Source organism: Anopheles coustani, chromosome 2 (genome assembly GCF_943734705.1).
Source record: "Anopheles coustani chromosome 2, idAnoCousDA_361_x.2, whole genome shotgun sequence".
Lineage (NCBI taxonomy): Eukaryota > Metazoa > Arthropoda > Insecta > Diptera > Culicidae > Anopheles > Anopheles coustani.
In genome coordinates, this window is record NC_071289.1 from 90,792,755 (window position 1) to 90,820,402 (window position 27,648).

At 43.9% G+C, this 27,648-nt stretch overlaps 5 protein-coding genes across 5 annotated transcripts; 4 read left to right on the plus strand and 1 right to left on the minus strand.

The window, feature by feature from the left end:
* Positions 1 to 641: 641 nt before the first annotated feature.
* LOC131267589 (uncharacterized) lies at positions 642 to 5,675 on the plus strand. The gene is made up of 3 exons (XM_058270501.1): positions 642 to 926; positions 4,223 to 4,502; positions 4,928 to 5,675. Exons 2-3 carry the CDS (start codon positions 4,227 to 4,229, stop codon positions 5,234 to 5,236), a joined length of 585 nt encoding a protein of 194 aa, XP_058126484.1. The 5' UTR covers positions 642 to 926; positions 4,223 to 4,226; the 3' UTR covers positions 5,237 to 5,675.
* LOC131267588 (zinc finger protein 436-like) lies at positions 5,629 to 8,314 on the minus strand. Its single transcript, XM_058270500.1, has 5 exons — positions 8,147 to 8,314; positions 7,183 to 8,071; positions 6,970 to 7,082; positions 5,845 to 6,878; positions 5,629 to 5,757 (listed from the first exon to the last, which is right to left on the minus strand). Exons 1-4 carry the CDS (start codon positions 8,215 to 8,217, stop codon positions 5,846 to 5,848), a joined length of 2,106 nt encoding a protein of 701 aa, XP_058126483.1. The 5' UTR covers positions 8,218 to 8,314; the 3' UTR covers positions 5,629 to 5,757; position 5,845.
* Positions 8,315 to 11,486: 3,172 nt separating this feature from the next.
* LOC131263946 (uncharacterized) lies at positions 11,487 to 15,883 on the plus strand. The gene is made up of 6 exons (XM_058266232.1): positions 11,487 to 11,690; positions 13,949 to 14,063; positions 14,144 to 14,311; positions 14,380 to 14,516; positions 14,583 to 15,456; positions 15,533 to 15,883. The coding sequence occupies exons 1-6, from the start codon at positions 11,619 to 11,621 to the stop codon at positions 15,559 to 15,561; spliced, it is 1,395 nt and encodes a 464-aa protein (XP_058122215.1). The 5' UTR covers positions 11,487 to 11,618; the 3' UTR covers positions 15,562 to 15,883.
* Positions 15,884 to 17,125: 1,242 nt separating this feature from the next.
* On the plus strand, positions 17,126 to 19,630 carry LOC131265633 (uncharacterized). Its single transcript, XM_058267918.1, has 7 exons — positions 17,126 to 17,188; positions 17,275 to 17,407; positions 18,083 to 18,232; positions 18,301 to 18,428; positions 18,500 to 18,700; positions 18,879 to 18,958; positions 19,030 to 19,630. Exons 1-7 carry the CDS (start codon positions 17,126 to 17,128, stop codon positions 19,580 to 19,582), a joined length of 1,308 nt encoding a protein of 435 aa, XP_058123901.1. The 3' UTR covers positions 19,583 to 19,630.
* Positions 19,631 to 20,414: 784 nt separating this feature from the next.
* LOC131263193 (glycine cleavage system H protein, mitochondrial) lies at positions 20,415 to 22,248 on the plus strand. The gene is made up of 4 exons (XM_058265359.1): positions 20,415 to 20,901; positions 21,571 to 21,650; positions 21,745 to 21,940; positions 22,008 to 22,248. Exons 1-4 carry the CDS (start codon positions 20,787 to 20,789, stop codon positions 22,103 to 22,105), a joined length of 489 nt encoding a protein of 162 aa, XP_058121342.1. The 5' UTR covers positions 20,415 to 20,786; the 3' UTR covers positions 22,106 to 22,248.
* The last annotated feature ends 5,400 nt before the right edge of the window (positions 22,249 to 27,648 follow it).

A 27,648-nucleotide genomic window follows, 5' to 3' on the forward strand; every position in this document is an offset into this window, starting at 1 on the left:
AAAACCGTGCCGTACTGGATAGGTGTAGGACAGAAAAACATGTGAAACGTTCGCTGAATCGCTGCCAAGCTGGATAACACGTCACTGCACACATTTGTCTACCGAAGCCAGCAGGACCGGAGTGGAATTTTCAATTGATTGATTTGTCCAAGAGTTGCATTCGGTGTCGGGTTTTGCAACTACTGATAGTGCGGTGTACTATCTTAATAGTGCCACGCGAAAAGCGCCATCGATCCAAGGGGCCGTTTCAGCAAGATCGTCCTCCCGATCGCCCGGAGTGGAAGATAGCAGCAGTGTGTCGACTGTGTTCGACGCGAAGAGTGTATTCGTACCGCGAATCCCACCGCATCCGGGAGCAGGGACACAATCACTTGCCCAACATCACCATCGCACACCTGTACGGGCACGGACGTCGTCGTCGTCGTCGTCGTTCGTCGTTGCCGCCGCCCTAAGAAGGTCCAGCAGTTCAAGCGTGCCCAGCATCAGACGCAGTGCTGTTGCGCAGTTGTTTGTCTTCCTTTGCTCAACCCGATCTCTCAGCGGAACCGCAAGCACGGTTGCGCGACACAATACAACACACCATCATTAGCGCGACGATCGATCATTAGCGGTGGTGTGAGTTGTCTAACAGCGGGAGGAACACCAGCACGCGCTATTGAAAATCCCTGATATAAAGGCAGCAGACGGCGATCGGTCAAATTTGCAACCGTGTCCGTGACCGCTGACGTCACGGTCCGCGGTTTGTCCGCATCGATCGAGCCAGAAGCAGGGATCGAAACGGGGGAAAACAAGAAGTATCCAACAACACAAGATCGCGGAAGAACGCCCTGAAAGATCACGGGAGGTGGTCTGAACACAATTGAAAGCGCTTATTTGGAGGGCTGCAAAAAATACTGAAGAGCGACAATTTTTCTCTCCAAAAATAGGTATGTAAGGGTAGGGAGGTAATGTCCGTGCTAAATTAAACCGTCTTACCAGAATTTCAGGCACAAACAGACACACGCCACGGAACCGTGCCATTGAAGCACGCAAAGCGTTGAGAGGAAGTTAATGTTAGTGGCGGGCTTGTCGCGGATGTAATTATTGTACTTTTTGTGTTTGTCCCTTGCGAGGAAGATAATCGAGCAAAGATTGAAGACTTCAAGAAAACAGTTTTAAGATCTCAGATGGGACGTCCAAAAAAGAACTACCTTTACGAAGGCTTCATTCATTGAAGGCTTATGCTATGCAAGAGATATAGTTATCTGTTACATCAATTTTATGAAAAAAATTGAATTGAAGAAGCTTGAAAAACAAACACCCCAGTTCACACACACGTGCTTAGAAATATTTTTTGCCCACCTCAAATCTGATATGCGGCCCTAATTCCGTTTTAATGCTCTGATGGATCTTGTTTCCAAGGCTCCCTTTTACCATATCTTGCCTGCCCGGAGCCAGATAAGGCTGTATGCATGTTGCGCCCGGTACTGGTAAAGTTAAAGAATAACGAACCTTACCAAAAAGACAGAGAGGACGCGGGCAACCGGTTGGTGCGATTAGGGAAATCTTATCACATCTTCCCCATGTACGCCTCCTGTGTTGATCGTTGTAAGCAGATAAAATGTTTTTTTTCGAATGAGGAGGATTAATTTAAATCATTCATCAAGCTGCAGGCGTCGTCGTTAGTACGATTAGTTAATCCACATAAGAGGTACACGCAGTATTACCTCATGCCATAAATAGTTCAATTTACTTGCTTATCGTTCAGGTCTCACTGAGGCTGGTTTTCCGACAAGTGGTACATAAAGTTCAATATGGTTTAAAATATAATAAAATGAATTTTATTCAAGACGGCGCTTTGTCCTGCAAAATCTTGAGCCTTGTTGTGTTTTAAATCAATGGCTTCATGTCAACCCCTAAAGGCATTTTTTGGACTAAGGAATAAATCGTTAAATATTTCTAATAGTTACAAAATAGTGCACCTTGCTTATTCCAACATTCCCGTCATTCCAGTGCATATTTTTTCTGTATGAAAATAAAGAAGAACCGAATGAAGGTACGAGAATACAAAAGACGCGAAAAAATCATTTTGATTGAAGTTTTCTAATGACATGATTTTTTCCCTATTTTATGTCCCACTGTTTTTTTTTACTGGGTAGCAAACTTCCGTTTCCTCCGTGGAGGGTGTGTGGGGAGCTAACAACTACCCTCGATCGAATACATGGGGATTTGCACGATCGCGAGACATACGAGTCGAATAGCTAGTTCGCGTGGTTGGTGATAAATGATGATGAGCGTACGCCTCCACAAAAACTATAATCTTTGCTCTTAGCAATGCGCCAGCCAATGTACTAACAAAAACATGAGTACACATTTCCTTGTGGCCACTATATTCTGAGCGATTTTTTTTTTATGATCTCACTCATTTCCGCAGCCCAATTATGGAGTAAAATTGCGGCGGACGCTTGGCACTACCACGTGACACCTAAACGAGCGTTAATCGATGTTTACAAACAGCAATTCCACTACGCGTGCGAATGCGCCGGTCTTATATGCTTTGTACTGCCTACTTGGGGTCGTCTTCCGGTGGCCTATAGTAGCCAACAGAGGCGACATCCAATGATTGTAAGGAAGAGCCTGTGTCGTGTAAAAGAGTTGTGTCACTTTTTTACTTCCAAACAATCTGTGCATACAGAAGGAAATTGGAACGGCTTAGGTTGATGGATGGAGGAAAGATTTATTTAAAAAGTTAAAGTTTCAAATCACCCTTAAACCATCGCCGTCTACGCGCTCCCCTGTAAGATATCTTATCAGCCAAAGGCTATTTCAGTCAGGTGCCAGATTGCAGCAGAATTCAATTTCGCTTTTGTGGATTGTATCGTCCACGCTTACCCCTATAGGCATAGGTATCCCTCCTCGAGCACGATTCCCCTCTTCAGGAGGAAATTGGTCAGAGTTCTAAGGAATCTAATAAAATATCCCCATAAAATATCAATAAAACGAGTACACGTAGGGCAGTTTCCATTGCGCATCATTGCCGTAGAGAATCGTTCCATTGGCAAGGCCACGGACGGCATCGATGCACGTTGCTGGAACGCGCTGGAGGTTCAAAGGGTCAACCAGCGGGAACCCCAATCTCCCCCACACCTTTGCCTAGCCGGACAGCACATGCTGATTAGGCCGGCCAGTGTAAAGCAAATGAAGACGGGCAGCCGTCTTGGCCGGTTTCAAAGTTCGCCACAAAAGAGCATCCATCTTGACGCGACACGAGGTGCCATGAGGGAACCATAAGGAAGCGACGGTATCTTTCGCGATCGCAGACTCCTCCCGCAGGGGGGAATTGTATATTTGCTACTTTTCGCCCACCTCCCAGCACGCCCTGCCGTCCCGCCCAGTGAGTCGGAAGGCAAAGAAATTGATGGAAATTTATTGGATTGTTTTTGTGCACTCTGAAAACGACACATCCAACGTCACACGAACCCCGACGTCCGAACGCGGTGGCAAAACCGTTCCAACAGTTCGTTGCGGTAATTGACGCCATTTGCATAATTTACCGGCGGAGAATTTCGGCGCATTGGTAATGAGCTGGCCGGAGCTGACCAGAGTCAGGACGCGAAAAGGGGATGCTCGATAGTTTTATATGGCATTTCGGGATTCGGGCGAATCAGTTTATCCGTTTATTTTAATAGGTTCATCATTTGGGATGATTATGATGACTGATTTTCTATCTAGAAAATGTTATACATGCACTAAAAATTCAAGAGGAATGGACACTAAAACATCCCGAAAAATCAATTTCCTAATACTAAGCGGCAAGCGTAAAGCATTAAACAATTGCGATTAATTAAAACGAGCAAAACATATGTGCATATAAGGAAAACTCCTCCTGGTGTTCTGATATTCAGCCGTCGCTTTGCACAGTGCCGGCACTTGGCTACCGGACCGTTATCAGGCAGCTCAACTGAACCTGGCGAACCGTGGGCTAATGTTTGATAATCGAAAACCATTTTAAGTGCCGCACCTGAAGAAAAGCGTTGGCATGTGGATTGATTTATTGACCATTGTTTAAAGCTTTAACAAGCCAGCATGATTTACGATCCCGGAAAAACAAATTAAGTTATATCCAAATGGTGGTAAAATTGGGTACAATTTTAAACATTTTCAGTACAATCAACATAAAATAAAGACGGTGAAAAAGTGGTTTCCTGTACTTACCATATTATTTCTACCCTTCCCCTTGCAGCACCATGTTGAACCGCGAAACTGGCGAGATGGAGTACGACACGGTCGGCGGGTACGACCGGGAGCGTATCTATCTGGACAAGGAGACGGGTGAGGTGAGCAGCTACCCAGCGGAACCGACCATCTTGAGCCACCGGCGGCGGAGCAAGTTCCTAGTACCGAAGCAGTACCTCCGCAACCAGTCGGGTATCGTCGCGCGGCGGCCTGCATCCGCGACGATCGGTTGTGCGGCCGCGATCACCAACGCGTGCAAGCAAAAGATGATTCCGATGACGAAGGAGGTACCTGTCAAATGATACTCCATACTCTACTCTCGCTAGGCTTTATAGACAGACTCCACACGACGCGGGAATGTATGTACTCAAGTGTACCGTATTGCTACGCCAGGAAGCGGAAGAGGTATAGAACGCCGAACGTGTCCCATTTGTCTTGTGTAGTAGCCAATAGACGAGGAGGAGGAGGAGAAGGAAAAGGACAAGCATGAGAACGATTGAATGGTGTTAATGTGAGTGTGTGTGTGTGCTTGCTTGTTGATGGATGGCGCGAGGATTAAAGATCAAGTTAACCACTAAACCGACTAAAACCCGATCATTAGTTAGCTAGAACAAGAACCACTAAAAGTTACCCCATGCCCAAAAGCACCTCGAACACAACGAAACGCACTATAACCACGTTGTTACTATCCCTTCCCGTGTTTCCTTTCCAGGAGATCACTGTTGGCTATAACAGTGCCGCTCATCTGCTCTACCTGCTACCGTTGCTGTTCATGACGCCCAAGCTGTTCGCGCTCGTGATTTCCTTCGTCGAGATGATCCTACACGTTTGGGCGCACCGGAAAACCGGAACCAACGGCAACCCGTCCGTCTACTACCGCAGCCCGATGCACGTGGTGACGCGGAACTTCTGCGAGATCTGCCGCCATGAGCGGCTGATGGGGCGAGTCGGCAAGCTGCAGGACGTACGGATGAAGCAGATGCAGAACTACTTCCGGAAGGTCACCCGCAACATTGCCTGATGAGGATGATGATGATGATGATGATAATGATGATGGGAGAGGCCATTACTTCATATCTTCTACTATTACCGGTCTTTTCCTGGAAGCCCTTCTGCCTATGTTAGAACGTGGGTTTTTCGGGTGGGTTGACCCATAATGTGAAAATAAGAAGTTTTTTGTTTTATTTTTTTATTTTTTTATTTAAACCGCGGAATAAATGCTGTAGTTTTGTGTAGGAAACTTACTTACTTATGAGGCGCCTGACGAAGCTCTATCCGAAACCGGTCACCGTTGCTCGCCACATTGGTCCTATTCCCTATTCCGGCTTTGCTAGCGGCTTCGTCTGCGCCATCCTTCCACCTCAATTCTTTGTATGTAGGAGAATTCTTCGCAAAACATTCGATCACGCCAAGTAATGTACGATTTATTTTATTGAATAAAGCAATCGATGTAACCACGGCATGATGTTTCCCGAGTTCTTTTAAGATAAGCTCTCTCGATAACGCTACTCGAGATTCATGAAAGGTAGATTTAAGCCCAGCCTAGCTACCAAAAAGAAAAACGATCACTTTGTTTGCTAAACTGAGCATGTTCTTGTCCTTTCCCACATATGGCCTTGTACTACTTACATTAATCAATTTTGTCTTGTAGCATGTTAGTAGTGTAATAGTCTCCTATTTCCTCACTCTCGTCCTCAACATCCTGTTCTTCGTCAATGTACTGCTCCACCTCACCATATCCCTCCTCCATTTCACCCTCATATGCATCAAACAACAGCGACTCACGAAGGCTTACCGTGGCCGTTTGAATGTTGATGAGCAGCTTTTGTGGCGACAGTTTCTTCACCGAAATGTGTTCCCTTCCCATGTGGGAGGTGAGCAAGGCGGTTGACGCGAATGACATATTACACAGTCCACACGTGGGCTGCAAATCGTTGTTGGTGTGATGTGTCTCGAGGTGCGCCAGCCAGGTGCTCTTTCGGGAGAACGACTTAACACACCGTGAGCACTCATACGACACCTTGGTTTCCGTATCACACTCCATCAGGACGTCTTGCAGGGCATCCCACGGTACGGTTACGCCGTGCTTGGTATACATATGCTTGTTAAGGTTGGAACGTTGCGAGAACTTGGTGCTGCACTTCCCACACTTGAATCGCTTCTCGTGCGTATGCGTTGGTAGATGCTTTTCCAGCTGGCTCCGGTACGCGAAATTGCGCGGACAGTACCGACAGGAGTATATCTTCGGGTGCATCTTACGCTTGTGTTTGCGGAGAAGCTTTACGTATCGGAACCGCTGCTTGCATACCGTGCACTCCCAGCGGCCATCCGAATGCAGCGTTTCGTTTTCGTTCTCTTCCTGCTTGTCGTCGAAGATCTGCACCTCGTTAGTTTCGGCAAACCTTTCCAGAGTCTCCTGCATCGAGATGTCTTTGTCTTTATGGTCCTGGCGGAGATGGATGTACAACGAGGTCACGTTCATGAAGCGCGATTCACAGATCACACATTCGAAGGGAAATTTTTTCCGATGACTGTTGAGATGTTTCTCAAATTCGCTCTGGCGGTAACACTTTCTGCCGCATGCCTCGCAGGTAAACTTTGGCTCGGGACGCTCTCCTGTGTGCCGGCGCATGTGAATTTTTAGGTTAATTTTTTGCCCAAAACTAGACGCATTCATTTACATAAAAGAAAAAGAAAAACAAGTGAATAGGTAACGTTTGTGTCAGGTTTGCTTCAACGCTAAAATGTACTTACCTTCTCCCACATTGATCACATTTGAATGGCTTCGCCTTGGTGTGAGTGACCACATGCTTCTTCATTTGGCTCGGATATTGGAATCTTTTTCCACAAAAATCGCAACAATAGCGCTAATCGTGATTAAACGGGAAGGAAGAAATGGCAAACATTAATGTCCTCTTTATAATGAAGGATTAAACATGCGCACCGCACATTCGTTCTGAACCTTACTTCGATTTTTTCATTTGAGACCTTCGCAGGAAAGACTCTTCCAATCAAGGACACACCATCAAGCGCTTCAATCACATCCTCCTCCTCTGAACAGTGTGAGGATGTGACATCATCAACCAAATGATCAGCGAAATATTCTTGTAAGTCCTCGTCCAGTAGCTCTTCACGACTGGGACTGTCCTGATCGGATTCGTTTTCCTCGAGCTGATCGGCATCAAAATTGACGGGTTGGGAGAACTTTCCTTCTTCGGCGAGTTCATCGACAAGATTTCCGTCGCCTCCAATTTGTTCTAACGACGCGTGTAATTCTTCTTTGAGGACCATGCTTTCCGAAATATCACACGACGTTTGTTCATCATTTGTGAAAGGATAATTTACATTGCGGATTAATTCTTCAGAAGATACCAGCTCGTCATCCTTCGCCACAGGCTCGTCGTTGGTTTCCGACGTGGCATCCTCATCCAGTTGGTAAAAATAGTACTTCCCATTCTCATATTTGATTCCAATCTCCTCTAGGTCGTCTTCAATATCATTATCCTGATCTGAAGTTTCATCAATGTTCGGTGCAACATTGTCCTCACTGGCGAGAATATCTGATACGTCATGCCCAATCGGGGAAGATGTGTCGGTATCATCGTATAGTACATAACTATTTGGCCTGACTTGATTGACCAAGGGTAAGAGATCTGGGTATTTCGGCAAAATCGTAGGAATTGCTTCTGGCAGAAGGTACCGATAGCCGTAAAGCGGATGCTTTCCGAAACAATCTTCACTGAAGTGGCAGCTGCATACTTTCATTTCTCCAGCTAGCAGCGCTGCTACCAAGGCAGGATCAGTGATGCTCAACATGGTGATCCATTGTTCCTGTGCCTGCCATTCCTCGGGAAACCTAACGAATGTTGAGAATCGGTTAGAAACAATAAACACACATGTTTTGTTGTGCAAAAACGCTCGAAGCTCATACCTGACAAAGAACGCAGACGTGGAACTGACAACATTATCATCCGTATCACAACCGGGTACGGCACACTTCATTGTTACATTTATACGTTATTCGTACGTACAAAAGAAGGACGACGAATAATTAACTAACTTTTGTATTATTTGGCGGAAACTAACTGCAATCCCGGGAATAATAATAACATTCTGATCCAAACACACAAGCAAATGCACACGCAGGTGGTTCAAGTGTCAATGTTGTGACGTTTCTAATGATAATAATGCAAGAAAGGTATCCGAGGTGCAGTCGGAATCCGAGTTTTGTTAAACAAAAACTTCTTAAAACATTAAATAACCAAATGAAAAGACATAAAAAAAGATTATAATACTCCCGGGCTAGCTTTTCATACAATAAAGTAAGGTTGCAGCTTGCCGTAACTTTTTTGACATACCATTTCATAAGTCACCTTGGTTTCAATGTTTAACTGCTATATTAACCCTGGTTGTGTTCTAAAAACTAACGTACTAAATTGACTCTTGTTCAAAAAAACATTTTCAAAAAAAATAATCACTTCTTATCTTAGTTACATTAACTATCAAAGCCATCGTTAAGATGAAGATAGAAAAAAAGATGATGAAGAGGTGTATGATATTACGACACATCCATTTTCTCATACACGAAAGAGATGTTTTTCTAACGGGGAAAAGATATCATGCGGAATACTGTTTGAGGCACCTACCGGAAGAGGAAGCCAATCCGGTTCCGAGCACATGCCGGCACTTTCTCGATACGAGTTGCATTTGTAGCAGACATTGCACACTGTCTCAACCGCACAAGCTCTACACAAACGGCCTAGCCGGTTAACCGGTATCCGCTCTCTAGGGGGGAAGATACGCTAGTCAGACAGAAAAGGTGTACCACATCTTAAATAAACTTGGAATACCTGGCGCTTATCGTGCAATGTTATCGTATCTCACAGTTACGCCATTGGTACCGTCAACTAAAAGATAACGTAAACTTTGTAGATTTGGTAAAGAAAGCATCTTCGTGCGTAGGTATTAAAAGAGAAAAAAACTAATTCAGTATGTCTCAAACGTTGGCGACGAGTTTGTTCTATTGACTTAATTAAATTTAAAATGTACAGACAAAAAGCAATCAGGACAGAAAATGAAGCAGTCTGATGAGTGCAGGTTTCGTTTCATCCCCTGACAGTGAGATAAACGATGCTTGACGAATTACACGACAACAGTGCATATCAAACGATCGATCGATGCGACACCCGTGATAAGCGAACGTATCACGCGTTCGATTCCGTTTTCAAGGGGCAAACAGAAGCTGGTAAAAAATCAGGTAGATGATGTTGATAACATGAAAAGAAAACGTTATAGTACATCATTGGGAAAGATACACCATTGGCATGGTGTTGACTAGATCGTGCATGAGGCATGCATTTTATTCATTTTTTATAATGCCAACGGTTTTCGATTCAAATCGACACACCACACGCGATCGAACCATGATTTGAATAGTACAACTTGCGCACTTCCGGACACTCCACAGAGATCAACCGTTTAATGACCTGCTTGGCCCGCGAGGGAGGGGACAAACAATTTGTACTCGGCTTGCAGCCCTATGAGTAGGATATACTGTTCCAGGGGTCGTTAATGTTTCATTTTACCTGAATTACACCATACCATACACCATACCAATTATGGTTCAGGGAACTGAACAAACTTACTAATTTTAGCAATCTACATTGCATTCAGTTTTTGATCAAGTATCATTCACCACATCCCAGCTTAAGGTAAAAAGCGTGGTTGTTCGAAATTTATCGACCCCTGGAATCCATTTCTTACCGTCTACACAACCGTTGCCTTTAGCGGCGGGCATGAATTCCTTTTTTGGACTACGATTTATGAAAAATCTACCTTCTGTATCCAAAGCCAACACTACTACTTGCCGCCGCAACTTTAGCGTCTCAGTTTGAGAAACCCCTCGAACCGCGTACGCGCCATCAATCATGATTGAGCACGGGACGACACTGACCTCGGTACGATGTCAGGCCGTCGATTTGACGCATGTCCGCCGGACTAAGGTATCGAACGGTGGGGCGGTGAGAAAAACGGTTCTAAGCAACCGTGGTGCCTCGTAGTTTTGTGGGTCCACCACGAACCGCATTTATGAGGAGGAATGGAAAAAAAGAGGTATATATTTTCGCATCAACAAATCACATGTGCCACCACTTGAAATATGTGTGCGCTAGGAAGTACTGAGCGAAACACAAGTGTGTAAATGGGGTTAGGCGGGCTGGAGCAATGCAAACATCCAGGTATCTCGACTATCTCACCAACTGGCGCTGATACGCGAACCGTGATGACAAATCGCGTCGAGCGCGCTGGCCCTCGGGAGGGGTTTTAGTCCGTCGGTAGCGGTTGATAAGTGCAGAGTGGTCTTCCGTGGCGCTCGTCGAAAGTTGCATGTTGTGAGACTGTGTGTGCTACTCTTTTTTTGTTCTCTTTTTGTTTTGGCTTTCTCGCGATATCGACACTCGGGATGATCGGTGATCGCGGATCCGCGGAATGTAACGTGTGAAGTGATCGGTACGCTACGTCCAAAATCGCCTTTCGACTCAAAACTGCACCGTTGGAGCATGTAACGACACACTCACACGTGTTGGTGAAACGTGTGTACGGGCAAAGTGTCGTGACATTGAAGCTCATCCCCCGCGCGTACCAAGGGCCTTCTCTGCTGGGGCGTGTGCACTTACGACTTTTCCCTTCTCGACGCTCGACTGACCGCGAGGTTTATCTAAAAAAAAATAAATAGAAAAACCCTCACAGTAAACACATACGCACACACCATTACGGGAGATAGACGCGGCGCACTCGAAGCAATTGGAGCTGGAAATACAAACCGCTGGACGATCGGCGTGAACAATTCCCTGCGCACTGTGAAAGTGTAAGAGGGTAAAATAAAACATAAAAATAACAAAACACACAACGAGTCCCCCCTGCCACCTGCTCAAATCTAATCAGCCGAAGCGGGCGAAAGGCGCGCGATAGTGGCGCACGGGGTCGCGGTGTTTTATTGTTTTACTCACGGATCCGCGCGACAATCGGGCTTGGCGTAATTTCGGCCACCACCACCACATCTGGCTCGCAGCCAGATAGACGTCCTGCGCCATTGTACGGTTTGGTCAGAGAATGTGGAATCGCGCCCGGGAACGGTTCGCGCTGCCTGTGTTGTGTGTTCTTGCCGCGAGCGATTTCCAGTCCAGTGACGCAACAGTGGCCGAAGCGAGGTGCTAGGTGCCTACGGTGCGTGAAAAAGAAATCAACAAATACGAACCACGATCGAACCGCATTTAGGGTGGATGTTTTAATAGCGAAAATTGATTAAACAACGAAAAGGTTATTACAATCGTGCCGTGTGAGTGTTCTGAACGAAGTTCCTACAACCAAACGAAGCCGACCGGGGCAACCGGGATCCACACAAGATGGGCTTTAACTGTACGCTGTGTGGGCTCGGTCCACGGATGACCGTGTTCGTAATAGGGACCATTACGCTGGTAAGTACGATCTTGCGGCTGCAGGAAATTCCACCATACCATTCATGGCGTTATTTCTGCAAGGACAGAAAAGAAATTGGGATGACAACCCTTCTTCACCCCACCATAAAACCGACAATCTGCTGGCCCGGATGTGATCGCCGCGATGGAGCTTATCATATCGTTTCGTATCGTTTGTGTTTTACGTTTAACAGGATGACGAACTTTTTGGAGCTCTTTTAGGGACAACAATGGGGTGGAAATATGATCCAATGGAGGGGTGCAATTGATTATCCATTCCGGTGATAACGATTATGGATAGGATGATTCAACCACGGTCGAAGAAACAAAGAGCGAAATTTTAAGGGTATTTCATTCCATACTTGAATCAGTGTAATCAGCAATACTCAACATGAATTAAGCCATATTTTTAATTAAAGTAAAACATAAAACACCACTTACTAAATGCGAACAATTCCGATTGATACAAATCATGTAAATGATTGAGCAATTTGATCTGAACTTATACATCCAACATCTTCCCGCACCGCGTTCCGTCGCAAACAACTCAACAACGTGATAAACTGTCATTATTTATGATGTGACCTGTTAAGCTCGACAGGCTTCACATATGCATGTGAATGATTCACTGTATTACTTTTAAATAAGCGCTGATAAAAAAACACATACGGCTTCCCAGATCTGTCCAGAGTGATATGGATACCTGTTCCCGAGCGGAATGATTCATGCTTTCGCCTGCTGTCAAAGACCCATCCGTTAAGCCTTATCAACAATCCGGTCTAATCTTTCATTCATTGTTTTCGATGTTATCTAGATACATTTCGTAAGTTTTTATTTTTGGTTTTTCTTTTGCACTCGATGGCAGCATTTGGCTGGTGGCTAAGCCGGGTTGATGCGAAGAATGTTAGCTAATGGTTTTTTTTTTCACTTTTCGCAAGACATGGTTTTGCCCCCGAAAAGGATTAGTTTTTTTACACCAGTCATCTGATCCAAGAATAATGGTTTTGGGCCATGGAAACTACGGAAATTCCAATTACGCATACGGTTCAAAATACACACACGGTTGCGAAGGCTGGAAGGGTTCTGAGTATGACGTTTTTTGATAAAAATGTCGGCAAACAAAAATGTGTCAAGCATGTTATATGTATATTTGGGAACCAAATTAAACATCTGGTAAAATGTAAAAACGTACTTTTGCCGCCCACCGAATACGAGACGCTCCCTTATGTCTCAGTTTAGGATCTATATACCACTAAATGTACCATGTAATTACAATCAAAAGCCATCCCCAAGGTCCAGCCAAGGTCGCACGAAACTCAATCCTTTTTACATCATAATAAAAATTCTTTTATGCCGAGCCAGTCACACGCTATCCAAGGAATGGTGGAAGATGTGCATTGGACAGAAGATACAGAAAATAAAAACCAAAATTGCTTGTGCTCGTTAGCTGCTGCTGCGAAGGAGTTATCATAAATGTTGGGCCGCATTAGCCCAACGTCACGTGGTGGGCCCAAAGTTTGTGGTTTACAAACCGTCAACCCCTGGCTCCGGGTGTCCGGTAGCGGGATGGGGTGTGGTCAGGTTGTTTACAGCCGCGCGAGGGGTCACTCTTTTTGAACTATCACGCAAAACACAACGCAACGCAACCATCCGCGCACATCTGTGCACGTTTATGATAGGGACGAGTGTGCCGCTACTGGACCGCTGCTGTAGTTTAAATTTAGTGGCGGGAGGGCAGGGTGGACAAGTGGGGAAGATAAATTGTAACACTAATTATATAAAACAGTTTTCGTTACAGAGCATTCCTTCAGTATAAAAAAATGCAAAACATATGATTAGTGCTTCAGTAAATGATTCCAGTATAATTTAAAAAAAGAAATCCACAATCAACGAACTTTTTTCATTAACTTTTTATCCTCTCACTTGTTGTGTCCTACTGGAATGCAAGTTTTGGCGGTTTTTTACTTTAAGCCAAACAACAGTGAAGAGAAAAATAAAAGCATAAACTGAGCTCCATTGAGGCATGCCCACCGGGTGTTGGAATTGTATCACGTATGTCTTTGACGCAGGCAACTAAACCGATGACATCAGTTGACTGGAAGATCCCCGGAACACGTTGACTGACCTTGGGTTTTTGAACTTTCAAGCCGTGGTAGAATTATACGACTTAGCAAAACACCGGACATATAACTGATTGCTGAATTATTTTCGTTAGGTTAAATCTAATGTCCACACTGTTTTTGATTTCATTTCTACAGGTATTCTCGGTGCTAATGGCAGGATTAGCAACGACTGCAATAGTGACGTACAACTGCGAAATCGACATGACGCAGTCCAAAGAAACATACGGCCTATACCTATACTACTTCCGATGTAAGTAGAGCTAGTAGCCGGTTTTGCTAGCGTATAGTTTTGAATGCCATAATATTGATCGATTTGTTTGTCCCGTATAGCGAAAGAGTGTGGCCCGATCAATCTCCGGTACTTGGGGATTAATATAAACCAAACGATAAACTTGGGCGAACCAGACGTTACTTCAGCGGTGGAACGGACCTACGTGTTTGCCATTGTCGCGGCGGCTCTGCACGGTGCCCTCGCTGTAACGACCGTTTTACTATTTGGTAAGTTTTTAAAATACAACCTCGGCGGAAGAAGTACCATGACTTATCTTTATTACTTTCTATTACAGGCACAATGTGTGTCTCGTGTTTGGGACGAGGCTGTGTGGTGATGGGATTTTATCCCTGGATTCTGGCCATGTTTCTCGTGCTGGCGCTCGATGTCGTCGGCTTTGTGGTGTATTTGATCGATTTCATCAACGTCATGGTAAGTCGGAGTTGCTCGTTTCGTTTATAGCTATTCCAACCGGTTGATCATTACTCTCCTTTGTAGGATGTGGAAGGCGTAATTGAGCTTCTAGAATTTAACAATACACCCCTAGTACGCGCAGCACTTGAAAGTATAGACGACATCTACCTGGTAGCACCATCGCTCTTCATGTGGCTCGCGTTCAGCAAGGGGGTGCTGTTTTGGTTTATGTTTGTAATCTTCCTGGCGGTGGTCCTAAGCCTCGCGATGCAACTATGGAAGGAAAATAAACCGGCACCGGCATACAGCAGCCAGACGATGCAGCCACGTCAGGTGCTGCATGCGACGAGTCCACCAGAAGATCATGGAGAACCTCATCCGAACGCCTCGCGCTATTTCGACCAAGCACCACAACAACAGATGCAACCATTCCCGAACGCCCCACCGCACCAGCAGCACCAGCAAAGGATCTATCCGGCCATACCCCCACCGCATCAACTACACCTACCCCACTCCGAGGCAAACGTGCGGCGTACGGTCGAGCCGTTGAACGATGCCCGAGATGATGGCGAGCGAGAAGCCAGTCCACCGTATCAGCCTCCGAGTGACCAGTTGGATCCCCCGAACGCCGTCCCACTACACGTGAAGCAAAAGGTGGATCCATACACCGACAAGCGCTTCTCGTATCTGCCCGGCCAACCGGCACCATTCTCCTACCTTGCCGGTCCTCCACCCGGAAACAGCCCGCGGAGCTCAGTGAACGCACCACCGGAAGTGCGCAACCAGCTACCGTGGTCATACTTCCCCGCTGCCGACGAGATGAAGAATGCCAACAAGCGACTAACGTCCACCTTGACGGAGGAGAAGGAGTTCGGTGCCGAGGAAAAGCATTCACTGACGACGGGCAAGATGTCCGGATTCCCGGACGATCGGTCCAGTGTCACCACGGACGAAGGAAGTAAGTACACAAAAAGCTCCAGGTTGTTTTTCCTCACCCATGCTCACACTTGAGTTCCGTTTTTTCCCTTCCACAGAATGGAGCGGCCCGGAGTATAAATACTAGTCAAACTAGTGAGCGACCACTCACAAAAAACCAACAGAGGCTTGTGTTGTAAATAGTACTTAATTTTATCATTTCCTTCCACTCTCGACGACACTCGGGTGCACGACAGACCGGAGCTGAATCGCACTGCACCGAAGAAGCGCATACAAAGTTTTTTAATATTATTGCAAATATATATACGTCCTGTGAATGTATGCTTCGTGCTGAATCATTCCAGTATTCCGGAAGCCTACAAGAGCACGAAAATGTATGGGTGTTGTGTGAAGTGAAACTTATCGAAACAAAAATAAAAAAAAATAACCCGTAAACATCGAAAGTATCGCAGCTTACGATGACGATCATAATAAATACATATCATAATTACGAACATAATTCTTCCGTCTGTAAGACTAACCATATTGGGAGGCCGTTAATAAAAAGAAAATATTTTGTTTAAGAACAGAACGGAACACCAAATTTTATCTACAAATTAACAATGCATGCTTTTATGCAACCGTAAATCGATTCTACTCTTGATGGGCAATATTTTGAATATTTTCTGAGCACGTTTTGAATATTTTCTGCGGGTCGGTAGACGGTGTATGACAATTGCATAAGTTGCCGGGGTAAAAGCATTTGAATTTAACGGTTGGGTTTTCCTCGCGTTTGCGACAGAGTCAAAGGAATGATGAAGCCGGTTAGCGATTAAGATTAGGATGACAGTGATAGCAACTAAAAACGATCGATCATGATGTTTCGAAATTGCACTGTTCATAGATCATGTTACATACTGTTTTAAAGATAACGTTTGCTACGGTTTACTACAATATATCAGAACTGAGATAAGCTTCAGAACTGAGATAACTTTCTTCCGGTGCGTCCATTATGTTGGCGCAATTTTTCTCGAAATTCAATATTTTAGAAATACGCCAAAGTTTCAGAAACAAAATTATAACTTGTCCTTTAAAGGTGGCCCCACTCCATCTGGATAAACCAATTGTTTGAATGAAAAAAACTTGTTGTTCTTATTTCTTTACACCAAGCAAACGGAACACCTCATCGATATCATGGTGTGAAAAGTCACTCACCGTACGTTATCGATAAATTTCTGGAAGAACCACGCGCGCGCTTCAATGGGTATATCAATAATCGATGCGCGCAGTGAATTCCACTCTTTCAGAGTAGCGGAGTTGCGGATCCGTGGTTCTCCCGCGTGTTCGTCGTTTCTCGTGGCGTTGAGTTCCCTTATCTTATGTATCGATGTACACTGTCACGGTGCCCCGTCAAAGATAAGGGAGTTTCTGGCTGGTGGCTGGCTTTCGATCAACAAATATTAACCCACCAGTCCGTTTGACCAGTCGATGGGCAAGTGTGTCGGTCACGAGTCGCCATCACAGCGGTTCTCGGTGCGCGAAGGAAACGCTCTTCTAGCAACACCTCGGGTGCGTAGTTCGAAGATGTGAAACACGCCGAGTGATAGGTGTCCGTTTGAACAAGAACAAAGTACGAAGTAGTGATAGTTTAATTTGAAACCGACGAACCCTTTAAGGGCTTCGAAGAAGAGTGCACCACGTCAAAGGGAAACATGTCATTCCCAACGTACAGTGTGTTCCGGCCGTTCGCCATATTCGCAGGAGTGTTTAGCATAGTAAGTTAGCGCTACAAAATAGCAGTGATCGTCGCAAGGGGAAACACCATTTCACATCATAATTTAATATCTTTGTCCCTCATAAGTTTCAATCCCTGATATGGATCGGCTTTGCAATTACCGGTATCGTCGCCTACTACTGCGAAATCGACTTTTCCGGTCAAACGGAAACGATGGGATCGCTACTGACTTTAACGTTCTTCAACGTCTACTTCAGGGGTGAGTAACACATGTACGACACGAAATTGGCCTGACGAATCGGAGTAGAACCGACTGGTTGCGGGTGGTATGATGAATCGCTCCAAAGCAAGAAAATTTGTCCTCCTGTTATCTAAATGAGTAGATACGAAGAACGAAAAAAACGAACAACAAAAAATACAACTGGCACACGATGAACTTCTTAGATCGTACCGTCCATAACATAAATCGTCGTGTACTTCCTAGTTTGACATAAATTCTCTTCTGACTAATTCGGGTGTCGCCTGTTTTACTTCTTTTTTTTTCGTTTTTTAACCAAGTACGATAGCGTACCCACAGTGATAAGAACTAATCTTACAATTAATCCGAAACTGGGAATGATAAAACGGTGGTGACAAAGCCAGATTTATCACTTCCCACATAAAGCCTACGCGAGACGATGGAATGTTGGTGTTGCAACGTTTGAGTTGTCCTCTGCCAAAACTGTGGCAGGAAACTATATCTTTTGGAATTTTACGATATCTATACGGCGTACGATAAATGAAGCTTCAATTGTAGCGGCAGTTTAATCCAGTTCCCTTAGTGGTTCTTGAAATGTTTTCAAGTACCAACGGCCACCATAGCAGTTGAACAACTAATTAACCCTCTTATGTCGGTAATCCTCACTATGCTTTCGTATGTCAACACACCTTTCAGGTACTTGCGTGCAGGCGAACATCCCGGAGATAGATATGTCGCTCGTTAATCCATTGAACTTAATGCCGGCCGGTGATGTGCACGCGTTCGTGTGGGTCTATCTTATAATGCATCTGTTTTGGGGCATCAGCTCGCTAACGCTACTCACAAGTAAGGGTCGATTTGCGAAGTCGAGAATGTCAAGTTTATAGTTTAATGTACGACAACTCATTTTGCAGATGCACGCCAAAAGTATGTGAGATATATAAACATTTTCGTGTACATCTGGATAATCATAACCATGATCATCAGTGTGCTGGATCTCGCCCTGGGCATTCTGTTTGCCATAGACTATGACACCTTGGTGGTAAGGCGCCTGCTGAAGATCAATTGCAAAAGAATATGCTTTAGTACTTAGCTTCTTTTTCCCCATTGCAGCACGTTTTATATGAGTATCCATTAGGACCAGAGTCGCTATTGGCGCCGGTACAGGTGCTTGCCACCGCAGTGCACGTTGCCGGCATAATGATGGTGATGGCGTTCAGAGGATGGATATTCTGGATCGTCAATGTGTCGCTCGCGATCTTCATGTTTACTCAGACGTTCAAGATATACGATTACAATCAGATGCGTCGTAAGGTAAGCTGCTGCAGCTGGCCGGTTCGCCACGGCGATATATGACCATGCAAGATAGCGCAACGATTCCGATAAAGCATCAAAGCCTTCTTCCGCGGGGAATACTTTTGTTATCGGTGATCAATCATTTTGGCAGACGTCGTTACAAAAGTCTTATGTTCTATCGTTCTTTTCTCGGCAGACAAATGGCGCTTCGAATGGAGGGTACGTCCCGGAGGGTGATGGAATGCGACGGGCACCAATTGATGCTTATAATATGAGGTATGTTTGGAAAAGCAAAGTATGTATATATTTATTTGATTCCTTACCTGTTTCCATCCTTCAATCGATAGCCAACAGCAACCAAGGGCCCAAACGTTTGTGCAAGCACCAGTGGCACCATCGGAGTATCGTCGGCCATTGGAGCGTATTAGCGAACGCCCGATGGAGCTTGAGTCACCAGTGTCCACCCAACCCGAGTGGAGTCAACAGCAGCAGCAGCAGCAACGCACGTTCGAACCAAAGCCTATCGTAATCGTCAACCGGACACTCGAGCCGCTGGCAAGCTCGCAACCCATTGAACCTGCTATTGAGGAACGGCCAGACAACCGGCCGATACCGCCACCACCTCCACCAAAGAACTTCATGAACACCGTCGTACGGCGAGATGCAGCGGCGGCGAAAGTAGCACGGGAGCTCAACTACCGCAACAGCTTCAACGTCACCAACCATGGCCTCAATTCGGTGAACCTGCGTCCTACTGGGCTGAATCTTACCAACCCGGGACCTCCGACCAACGATACGGACCTGCCCACACCAAACTACAGTCCGCCGATGCCTCGAGTCAATCCGTTCGAAAACCGTCCACCACTGCGATCGGTACTCCGGAATTCTCGATTCCAGTAGTGCGTCCTGGGGTAGTGACTTCGTCAGCAAATCATGCACATTTTTAGACGTTAGGCTAAACAATATATCGTGAATAAAGCAGCGCGCTTAGAGAACACTGTTGGTTTCAGAGAACTTATTATACCACTCCATTCCCACAGGCGGTACTATAAACATTCACTAAGAGGGTTATCGGCAAATTATTAGCACATGGGCCGAATGGAGCGCAAGGTTAGCACTACAATGTGCTCAGTTCAAGGTTCAATGTCTGTCAATGAATAGGATGCTGAGCATTTGCGCGTCGCGGGAGATCAACCGAGTTGTGTTTGTTAGCGATAAGGATTAAATCCTTTTGTTGCGACTGAAGAGCAGATTTAAGTACTGACCGAAGTCTTGCGTAACACTAGCAACTCATAAACAACCGCCATACTTGTAGAATCTGAACAACCAAATAACTTCTTCATCCATTCTTGTTAATTCTATACAAATGCGAGATTACACACGTTTTTAGTAACTCGGTTTTTTCAAAACATATTCACGACGGAATATTTATCAACAAACATTTTTGGCAGCTCTCAAAATAGCTATCTTCATCGACCTGCTACGATATACACTCGTTGGTTTAGTACAGCGGTCGGCAAAGCGGTCGATATAAAGCACGAAATTGCAAAAAAAAGAATGCACTATGAGAGCACAAACAATCCTACATGGGTTTAAATGGAATTTCTCTCTATTATTGTGCAACAAACGAGGTATTCTGCTATTCAACTATTTGATCGAAAATCTGTTAAAATGGAGTGATGAAGTTGAGTTTGCCGAACCCTGCATTAGCCGGTGTCGAGTGTTTTGACAACAGTCCAGAACCAGCTGTTGTGCCCGAACACTTTCGTCGTTTGATAAGATCGCAAAATGGTCTAGCCAGCAAGAAAATAATCACAGCAACACATACCGCAAGTTTCTATAAACGGTCACCGTCCGGAGGCCATTCGTGAGTGAAAACCATCATCACTAGAGTACGGAAACTTTGCGTAAAACGCTGATAAGCCGCAAGCACCGGGGTCAATTCGTCCACGCGCTAATCGGATCCGTTCATCGACAAACAATCCAGAAGCGACTCGAGAAGCCCGGCGGGTCAAACACTGCCATTCTTCACAGCGGTGCGCCAGTGCGCTTCCCGGGTTTGTTCCGTTCGGTTCGGTAGAGTAAAATCTGTCTTTTCGGCAAGATGGTGTTATGTCACTTTCGTGCGACAGTGCAGTTAGCCAAATTTGTTGCCTCGACCGCACCGGTAAATGCGTTCAAGTGCCGTCTCTTTAGTGCCAGCAGTGTGGCATTGAAAGGTAAATCAATGATCTTCGTAAACGATACTTGCAGAACTGAGAAATATTGAAAAACTGTACAAAGGCATCCATGCAACGTGCGCGCGGGAAGTGCGGGGCCTCCCCCATTCCTCCCCCCCACAAGTAGATTCAAAACAAACGGATGACACGGTGTCGAAGAGCATGGTACATTTCAAATTCACCGTTATTTATGGTTTAAAGTAATATTGTTTCATTCAGAAGCAACGTGTTAGAAATTAGTTTTCTGTACAGAAAGTTGACTTATCTCTATTTGTTGTATGTGCTTGGTCACGGAAATGACCTTCAGTTAGAGTAAAATGCGTAGCTACTAGATCATTAAGTAAAACCACATGGTCGATGGTGTCGGCTACAGATTACACGATCCGGTCAAAATATTTCGTCAGCCTCACTCGTACACGACCTGTTGACAAAAGAACGCGTGATTGGTATTGTAATCTAGGAAATGGTATTCGGCTCAGGGAAGGCAGTAAAAACTCCCCGTACAAGACTCAACCCAAACGCGCTGCTGCTGTTGCCATCATGTCCGCGGGTCACACCGATAAGCAACCGTTTGCTGACCGAAACGCGATTCACCATGCCACATAGCTAACGATTGGGTCGTTCGCCAAGATCCTGTTGTACTGAATGGAGTGTATGTTTCATCCTCAGATCGTCTGTTCACGGATAAGCATGAATGGGTGTCAGTGGAGGGAGAGGTGGGCACGGTTGGCATTTCGAACTTTGCACAGGTAATTATCGGAGAAAACGGGCCGCAATTAGGGATAATACGTAGTGTTTTACTGTATTCAAATAATGGTTTTTGGTCTGTTTGTCTTCGTGCAGGAAGCACTAGGTGATGTGGTGTTCGCACAGTTGCCCGATCCCGGAACTAAATTATCACAGAAGGATGAGTGCGGTGCACTGGAGAGCGTAAAGGCGGCCAGCGAAATCTACTCGCCTGTGTCTGGTGAGGTGACAGCCAAAAACGGAGCTGTTGAGGAGACGCCTGGTCTGGTGAACTCATCTTGTTATGAAAATGGTATAGCTGGCTAATCTGCGCGAATATATACAGCCCGATTCTTATACTAATGCTCTTCTTGTCACAGGTTGGCTGTTCAAGCTGAAGCTTACAAAGCCGGACGAGCTGGACAAACTGATGAATGAAGAACAGTATGCTGAATTTTTGAAAACAGCTGCCCACTAACAAACAGCAAGTTTAGCTCGAGCGCTTCCGGTTCGCCAGCTCCGTTGCCGCCTATTGTTACCTACTGTTAAGTCCTACCGTAATGCCAATGAATAGCGAGTGTTTGATTTGGAGAATAAATGAAACAGCCCGTGTGAATATAAATTGAGCATTCATAGTTTTCTTGTCAAGTGCTTAGACTAAAGGGATACGAAATGTTTATGATTCCGACCATTGCCTACATCATGTATTTCAGTTTCATCTTTCAGTATTCAACACTCAGCTTCTTGCACGGACAGTCCGGCTTGACCACTCCAACCTCCTCGGTTTGGTACAATCGGCAGCTGCTGCAGTCCCCGTATGGGTATCCAAAGTACGGATGACCGTCATGTTGTTCTGGGTAGTTGTAGTTATACATATAATAACGCACAGGATCTACCCGCTTCAGCGGATAATCCCAGTAGGTGTCCAAGTAGCAATGGTTGCGGGTCTCAGGATACTTTCTGGGCTGAGGTCCTGATAAGGGAGAAGGAGAAGAAACCATATCAATCTAGCTTCACACGATCAATCCAAATCGACGTTAACCTACTGCAAAGCGCCATGGCGATGCAGCCGATGAGCAGGATGAATACAATCGATGTCCTCATGTTTCGGTTTGAATGTTGTCCAGTTGTGTATTGCCCGTTGACTGACTAAAGAACTGACTGCTACATTGAGCACCACGAGTTGGCTTATATACACACGATACAATTTAGCAGCTTTGACAATTTTTGAACTAGCGAAATGTTTTGGATGGATCTGAACTGCCACAAGCGCTTGAGAGCACGTTCCATAGATAAATGTTAAACGCCACGCAATGCGGACGTTCAGTTGGTGGCAATCGAAAAAATGGTTTTTTAACCTGCATGTTTCGTCTGCTGCATGTATCATTGTTAGTTCCGCATTTAGTTTTTAAAACGTATTTTGTACGTTTGTCGTAAAGTTGTATTTTAGTATTTGTTCCGTGTGAAGGGTCTTGTGTAAGGAAAGGAATTTGAAATGTTTATTGTTGTAAAGGACAATGGATTTCTTAGGCAGCCGTGTTACACATGAGCGCTGAAGCTCCCCGTTAACATGGGTCTAAATTCCATCCGAGTCAGGACCGTTACCACATTTTATTTAATTTATTTATCTTATTGTATTTTTCCTTTGTTAACGGACAAGCACAATTCTATTAAATTAATTAAAGTTTGATAAAGTCCTGGTTTCTTTCGTTTGTTCTAGGTGGGATTTAAATGAAATTGCAACATCATCAAATTCAAATTTAATAACGTGCGTCTATGGTTTTTAACTATTTATTATTAGAGCAAACGCATTATCTTTATTTTATACATTTCATAAATAGGCTGGATGTTCATGCACAGTGGCAAACACTGACGAAGAATGTTAGTATTTTTTATTCCTACTCCTCATATGAACGTCGATTATAGCCACGCGCTGATTGTTGGCATACTCGAGACATGCTGCTACGGCTAGGTTAAGGTAAAAAAAAACGAACTGTAAGGGTGCACGCATGACGCCGTTGAACTAGGCGAGAGCCAGGTTTTCTATTTGTAAACACATTTTGCACGAGCAAAGTTAAGTTCGGATAGTTTTTGTTGGTTATAGGCGGTCAGGTATTGGTTTTAACACGGTGTTGAAATTGTTCTTTTATTACAAGGTATCTATCCGATTTTCCTCTAGTAGTAATAATGCTCCAAATAGACTGGCAGTGGGCTGTAATCTACCAGGGTCTTAGTGGGGCTGGAGCATCCACATCTGCAGTTGCCAAAGTATTTGTACAGAGGACACATGCGTACATAATAGTTGTTGGAAGCGTAGGAGTCCTTGTGACAGTAGAAAGGATGCTCGAATTCAGGATCGACGTCAAACGTGTGTCGATTGAGGCTTGCTGGAAATAATACGAATATGCCGCAATAACAATTAAACGAAATAGTACTCGTATACCCAATTTGTAGAGCTCACCTGGTTGAACACACCCCAAACAGAATAGAAAAAGCACGATGGAAATTATTGTCTTCATAGTGGGAAGCATTGAATCGGCTCCAGCTATACGATATTCAATGTAGTTTTCGACTGTCCCGTGTATTGTCTGCAACCTGCTTTTAAATAAATGAAGCTCAGTTATTTTGGCTATAATATTTCCGTTTTCGTTGCAGAGGCACGTTTCACAACAACACTTGTGTTTGTTATTCTATTTATTACAACCAAGCAAAACGAAATTTTACACTCAAGTCTGTAACACGAGTAAATCTAAGAAATATGAACCCAACTGGTTTGTGGTGAATAACATTTTTTTTTATTCCTTGGCAACTCCAATGTTGACAACAGAACCGGAAATCTGTTTTCTTGTTTTTAATTTGAGGTATTCTTTTGTGGTTCATATTTGTTATACATAATAGTAATATTCATGAATTCATATATAAAACAAGTACACTAGAATTTAAATGTTCATTGTTATGCATTGCATTGAGCCTTTATCGGTTTATTGAAAATCGTTTAACAAATTCCAATTGATCAGGTTAGAAATGTACAGGGACGACATTTCTGCAGGACGAACAAGAGCCACAACCTCCGCACTTTGGGACATGAACCCCCCGGCAGGAAGAACAGGATCCACAGCCACCGCAAGGGGCACGGCCATAAGGATAGACCGGACCGACGTACGGTGCGCCATGTGGGTAAACATCATTATGCAGCCCGCAGAATGGACGAGCTTCTGGGTAGCTCAACACACCGGAGTAGTCGTAGGATGGATAGGTACGAACGCAGCCTGAAACAAGAACCAATCGACAAGTTAGAAGGCTTACTTAGGTGAGCTGAATTAACAAACTATGAACACCTACCGGACTGGACCATGGCGACGCAGGCGATGAACATGGCAAAGGCAACGATCGACTTCATGGTTGTAGAGATGTTGAAACGGTTGTTGTAGCTCGTGGGTTTCTGTTGCTCTGCAGAAGCTTGACTATAAGTTGAATTGAATCAGAGCAGCTTTTATATGAAATCTTTGACAGAATATAGAATAATGGAGATGAAAAGTTTTTTGCATCATTGAACCAAAGGCACGTTCGATAATTGTGTGTCGTGTCGTTGATTCTTTGTAGCATTGTTATGTTTCTACACGTGTAGGATTTTTTTAAATATATACCCTCAAATAGAATAAGTGATCTCCGCATATTGTTACAATGTATCTATAAGCATCTTGCACAAACAATTTAAAAGATTTATTGCTCTTCACTAATAACATACAATTAGAGAGCTTTGCTTAATTTTAAATATTCATCTATGAGTATATAGTACAAATGAATTAAATTATTGCATCTCAGTAGTACATCAAAATACTATCTAGCTTCTAAGCATAAAATAGAAGCTTTAAATCTAACTTATACTTTCATGTTCATTTATTTTTCTACATTATTGTTTCTTTTATCTTCAGCATGACTATGTTAAAACAGGAACTGTTAAACTTTGTTCTTTATATTTATAATCTTCGTGTAATATTAAACGAGCTCTTTGCCTTTACAGGCTATTTATTACACGACACGTGCTCGTTTTATTAAATCGATGTTTATTTGCTTAGAAATTTGCTGGGGGTTTAGAAAAACGAGCAAAACTGAGCAATTCAACATGAAAACATTTTTGGTAATTATGAAAAACATAAAAACATAAAAAAACACGAATTATCAAATTAAAACTATCGAGTACCAGAAGTATTTAAACTCTCAAATATCATTTGAGAGGCATTTCGAAAATTATTCTTTAATAATCAAACTGCTATTTGATATACGAATAGCTGTAATGAAAAAACAATCAAGACATGTATATATTTTGTTTCTGAAGCATTCTATTTGATCGATTTCTATACGGTACAAAATCTTCATAAGTGGTGAAAAATGGGTAAATAAAAATAAACAGTTGAGTTTTTGTGGTTGCAGCTTAAGTCATTTACATTTTATTTCATTTCTCGGGTCAGTTTTGGAATTTCATTTCAGGCACGTTTCAAAGCTAGAGTTGCTTCAGTAGAGATGGTTGTAAACTACCGGGTGAACGTTCTTGCAAGCCGAGCAGGAACCACATCCACCGCAGCTCGGAACAGCATGGCTGCGACAGGATGAGCAGGTACCGCATCCGCCACAGCCATGTTTGACAACGGGCTCGTAAACGCCCCGGCAGGACGAGCAGGTTCCACATCCACCGCAGCCATGCTCGTAGACGCCTCGGCAGGACGAGCAGGTTCCACATCCACCGCAACCATGCTCATAGACACCCTTGCATGCCGAGCAGGTTCCTCCGCATCCACAGCTGGCGCTGCGAATGTACGGGAGCTTGGTCTTGGAGGCATCGCTTGCTAGGCCGTTGTATACGTAAGGATCTCTGTAGTGCAATGCCCCCAATCCATGGTGCACAAAGTCTATTAGAAAAAGAATTGCAATTAGTGTTTGGTTGAATACTTATGTTACAGCTGGGTAAGGACTGCTTGCCTACTTACTTGATTGGACCAGGGTGGTGCAGGCGATGCAAAGGGCCAAAGCAATGAACGATTTCATGGTTTAACAGTTTTGTTGCTACTTGACTTATTGTCTGTTGCTGTTGGGATGATTGACTGAAGAATCCATTTCACGCATGGTGCTTTTATACTGCCCCACGGGAAATTGTTTTGAATATAACAAATAATGCGTTAGATGCGCTCAAGCACGTTCAATCCAAGCACGAAAAAAGTACGTAAAGTCAATGATAGCTTCAATTACAATTTATAAAATAAATAGATTTTTTTTATGCGTATCCACATAGTGTATGCTACATGTAGTTTTTAAATGCATCAACTAATCACGTAGTGTTCAACGAACAACAAAGGAGGAATAACAGTTCAATGTGGGAGAGGCTTTAGAGTAGTTTTCTTATTTTTTTAAATATTCTAAGTCACTCTTATTATGGCAAGAGTAAAATGTGAATACCCTATACCGTTAGCATTCGTAGTTCACTATTCCGTTATCTGAAATTTTCACAAAGATTATTTTAAATCACCTTATTTAAATATATCATTTGATAAACTTACAGCATAGAAACCACAATGGCCAACGATCTGCTCATACTATCCATATAGTCCATATTATTATAAAATATATAATGTATATATAATTATATATAAAATATATAATAATAAGAGTCGTAATAAAATAAGTTATATTTTATTTAACGCAACCATTCTTTATTCATGTGCACTTTTGTGTACAATTCATAATCAATTCAATATGTCTATAAAATTGTTCGTTATCGGTAACCTACCTATCACTCTTATAGACCCATATGATCCACAACGCGTTGTTTTGTTTTGTATTGTCCAATAACCATAAAAACTGTTGGGTTATTAAATCAAGGAACGATGCCTTAATTTATAATCACCATTGGACAATAACGATAATAACGATTTCAATAACGATTTTCTTCTGATTATCTAGATCTAGATCTATTCTTTTATCTCTTATCATTATCTTCCAATTTGTTTCAAAATTTGCTTTAGT

Coding starts and splice junctions, on each gene's coding strand:
- LOC131267589 (XM_058270501.1), top strand. CDS start 4,227: ATGTTGAACCGCGAAACTGGCGAGATGGAGTACGACACGGTCGGCGGG. Junction 4,503..4,927: donor TGATTCCGATGACGAAGGAG/GTACCTGTCAAA, acceptor TTTCCTTTCCAG/GAGATCACTGTTGGCTATAA.
- LOC131265633 (XM_058267918.1), top strand. CDS start 17,126: ATGTCATTCCCAACGTACAGTGTGTTCCGGCCGTTCGCCATATTCGCA. Junction 18,429..18,499: donor TAGACTATGACACCTTGGTG/GTAAGGCGCCTG, acceptor TCCCCATTGCAG/CACGTTTTATATGAGTATCC. Junction 18,701..18,878: donor ACAATCAGATGCGTCGTAAG/GTAAGCTGCTGC, acceptor TTTTCTCGGCAG/ACAAATGGCGCTTCGAATGG.
- LOC131263946 (XM_058266232.1), top strand. CDS start 11,619: ATGGGCTTTAACTGTACGCTGTGTGGGCTCGGTCCACGGATGACCGTG. Junction 14,064..14,143: donor ATACCTATACTACTTCCGAT/GTAAGTAGAGCT, acceptor TGTCCCGTATAG/CGAAAGAGTGTGGCCCGATC. Junction 15,457..15,532: donor TGTCACCACGGACGAAGGAA/GTAAGTACACAA, acceptor TCCCTTCCACAG/AATGGAGCGGCCCGGAGTAT.
- LOC131263193 (XM_058265359.1), top strand. CDS start 20,787: ATGGTGTTATGTCACTTTCGTGCGACAGTGCAGTTAGCCAAATTTGTT. Junction 20,902..21,570: donor CAGCAGTGTGGCATTGAAAG/GTAAATCAATGA, acceptor TTTCATCCTCAG/ATCGTCTGTTCACGGATAAG. Junction 21,651..21,744: donor GCATTTCGAACTTTGCACAG/GTAATTATCGGA, acceptor GTCTTCGTGCAG/GAAGCACTAGGTGATGTGGT.
- LOC131267588 (XM_058270500.1), bottom strand. CDS start 8,217: ATGAAGTGTGCCGTACCCGGTTGTGATACGGATGATAATGTTGTCAGT. Junction 8,072..8,146: donor ACGTCTGCGTTCTTTGTCAG/GTATGAGCTTCG, acceptor AACATTCGTTAG/GTTTCCCGAGGAATGGCAGG. Junction 7,083..7,182: donor TCTCAAATGAAAAAATCGAA/GTAAGGTTCAGA, acceptor AATCACGATTAG/CGCTATTGTTGCGATTTTTG.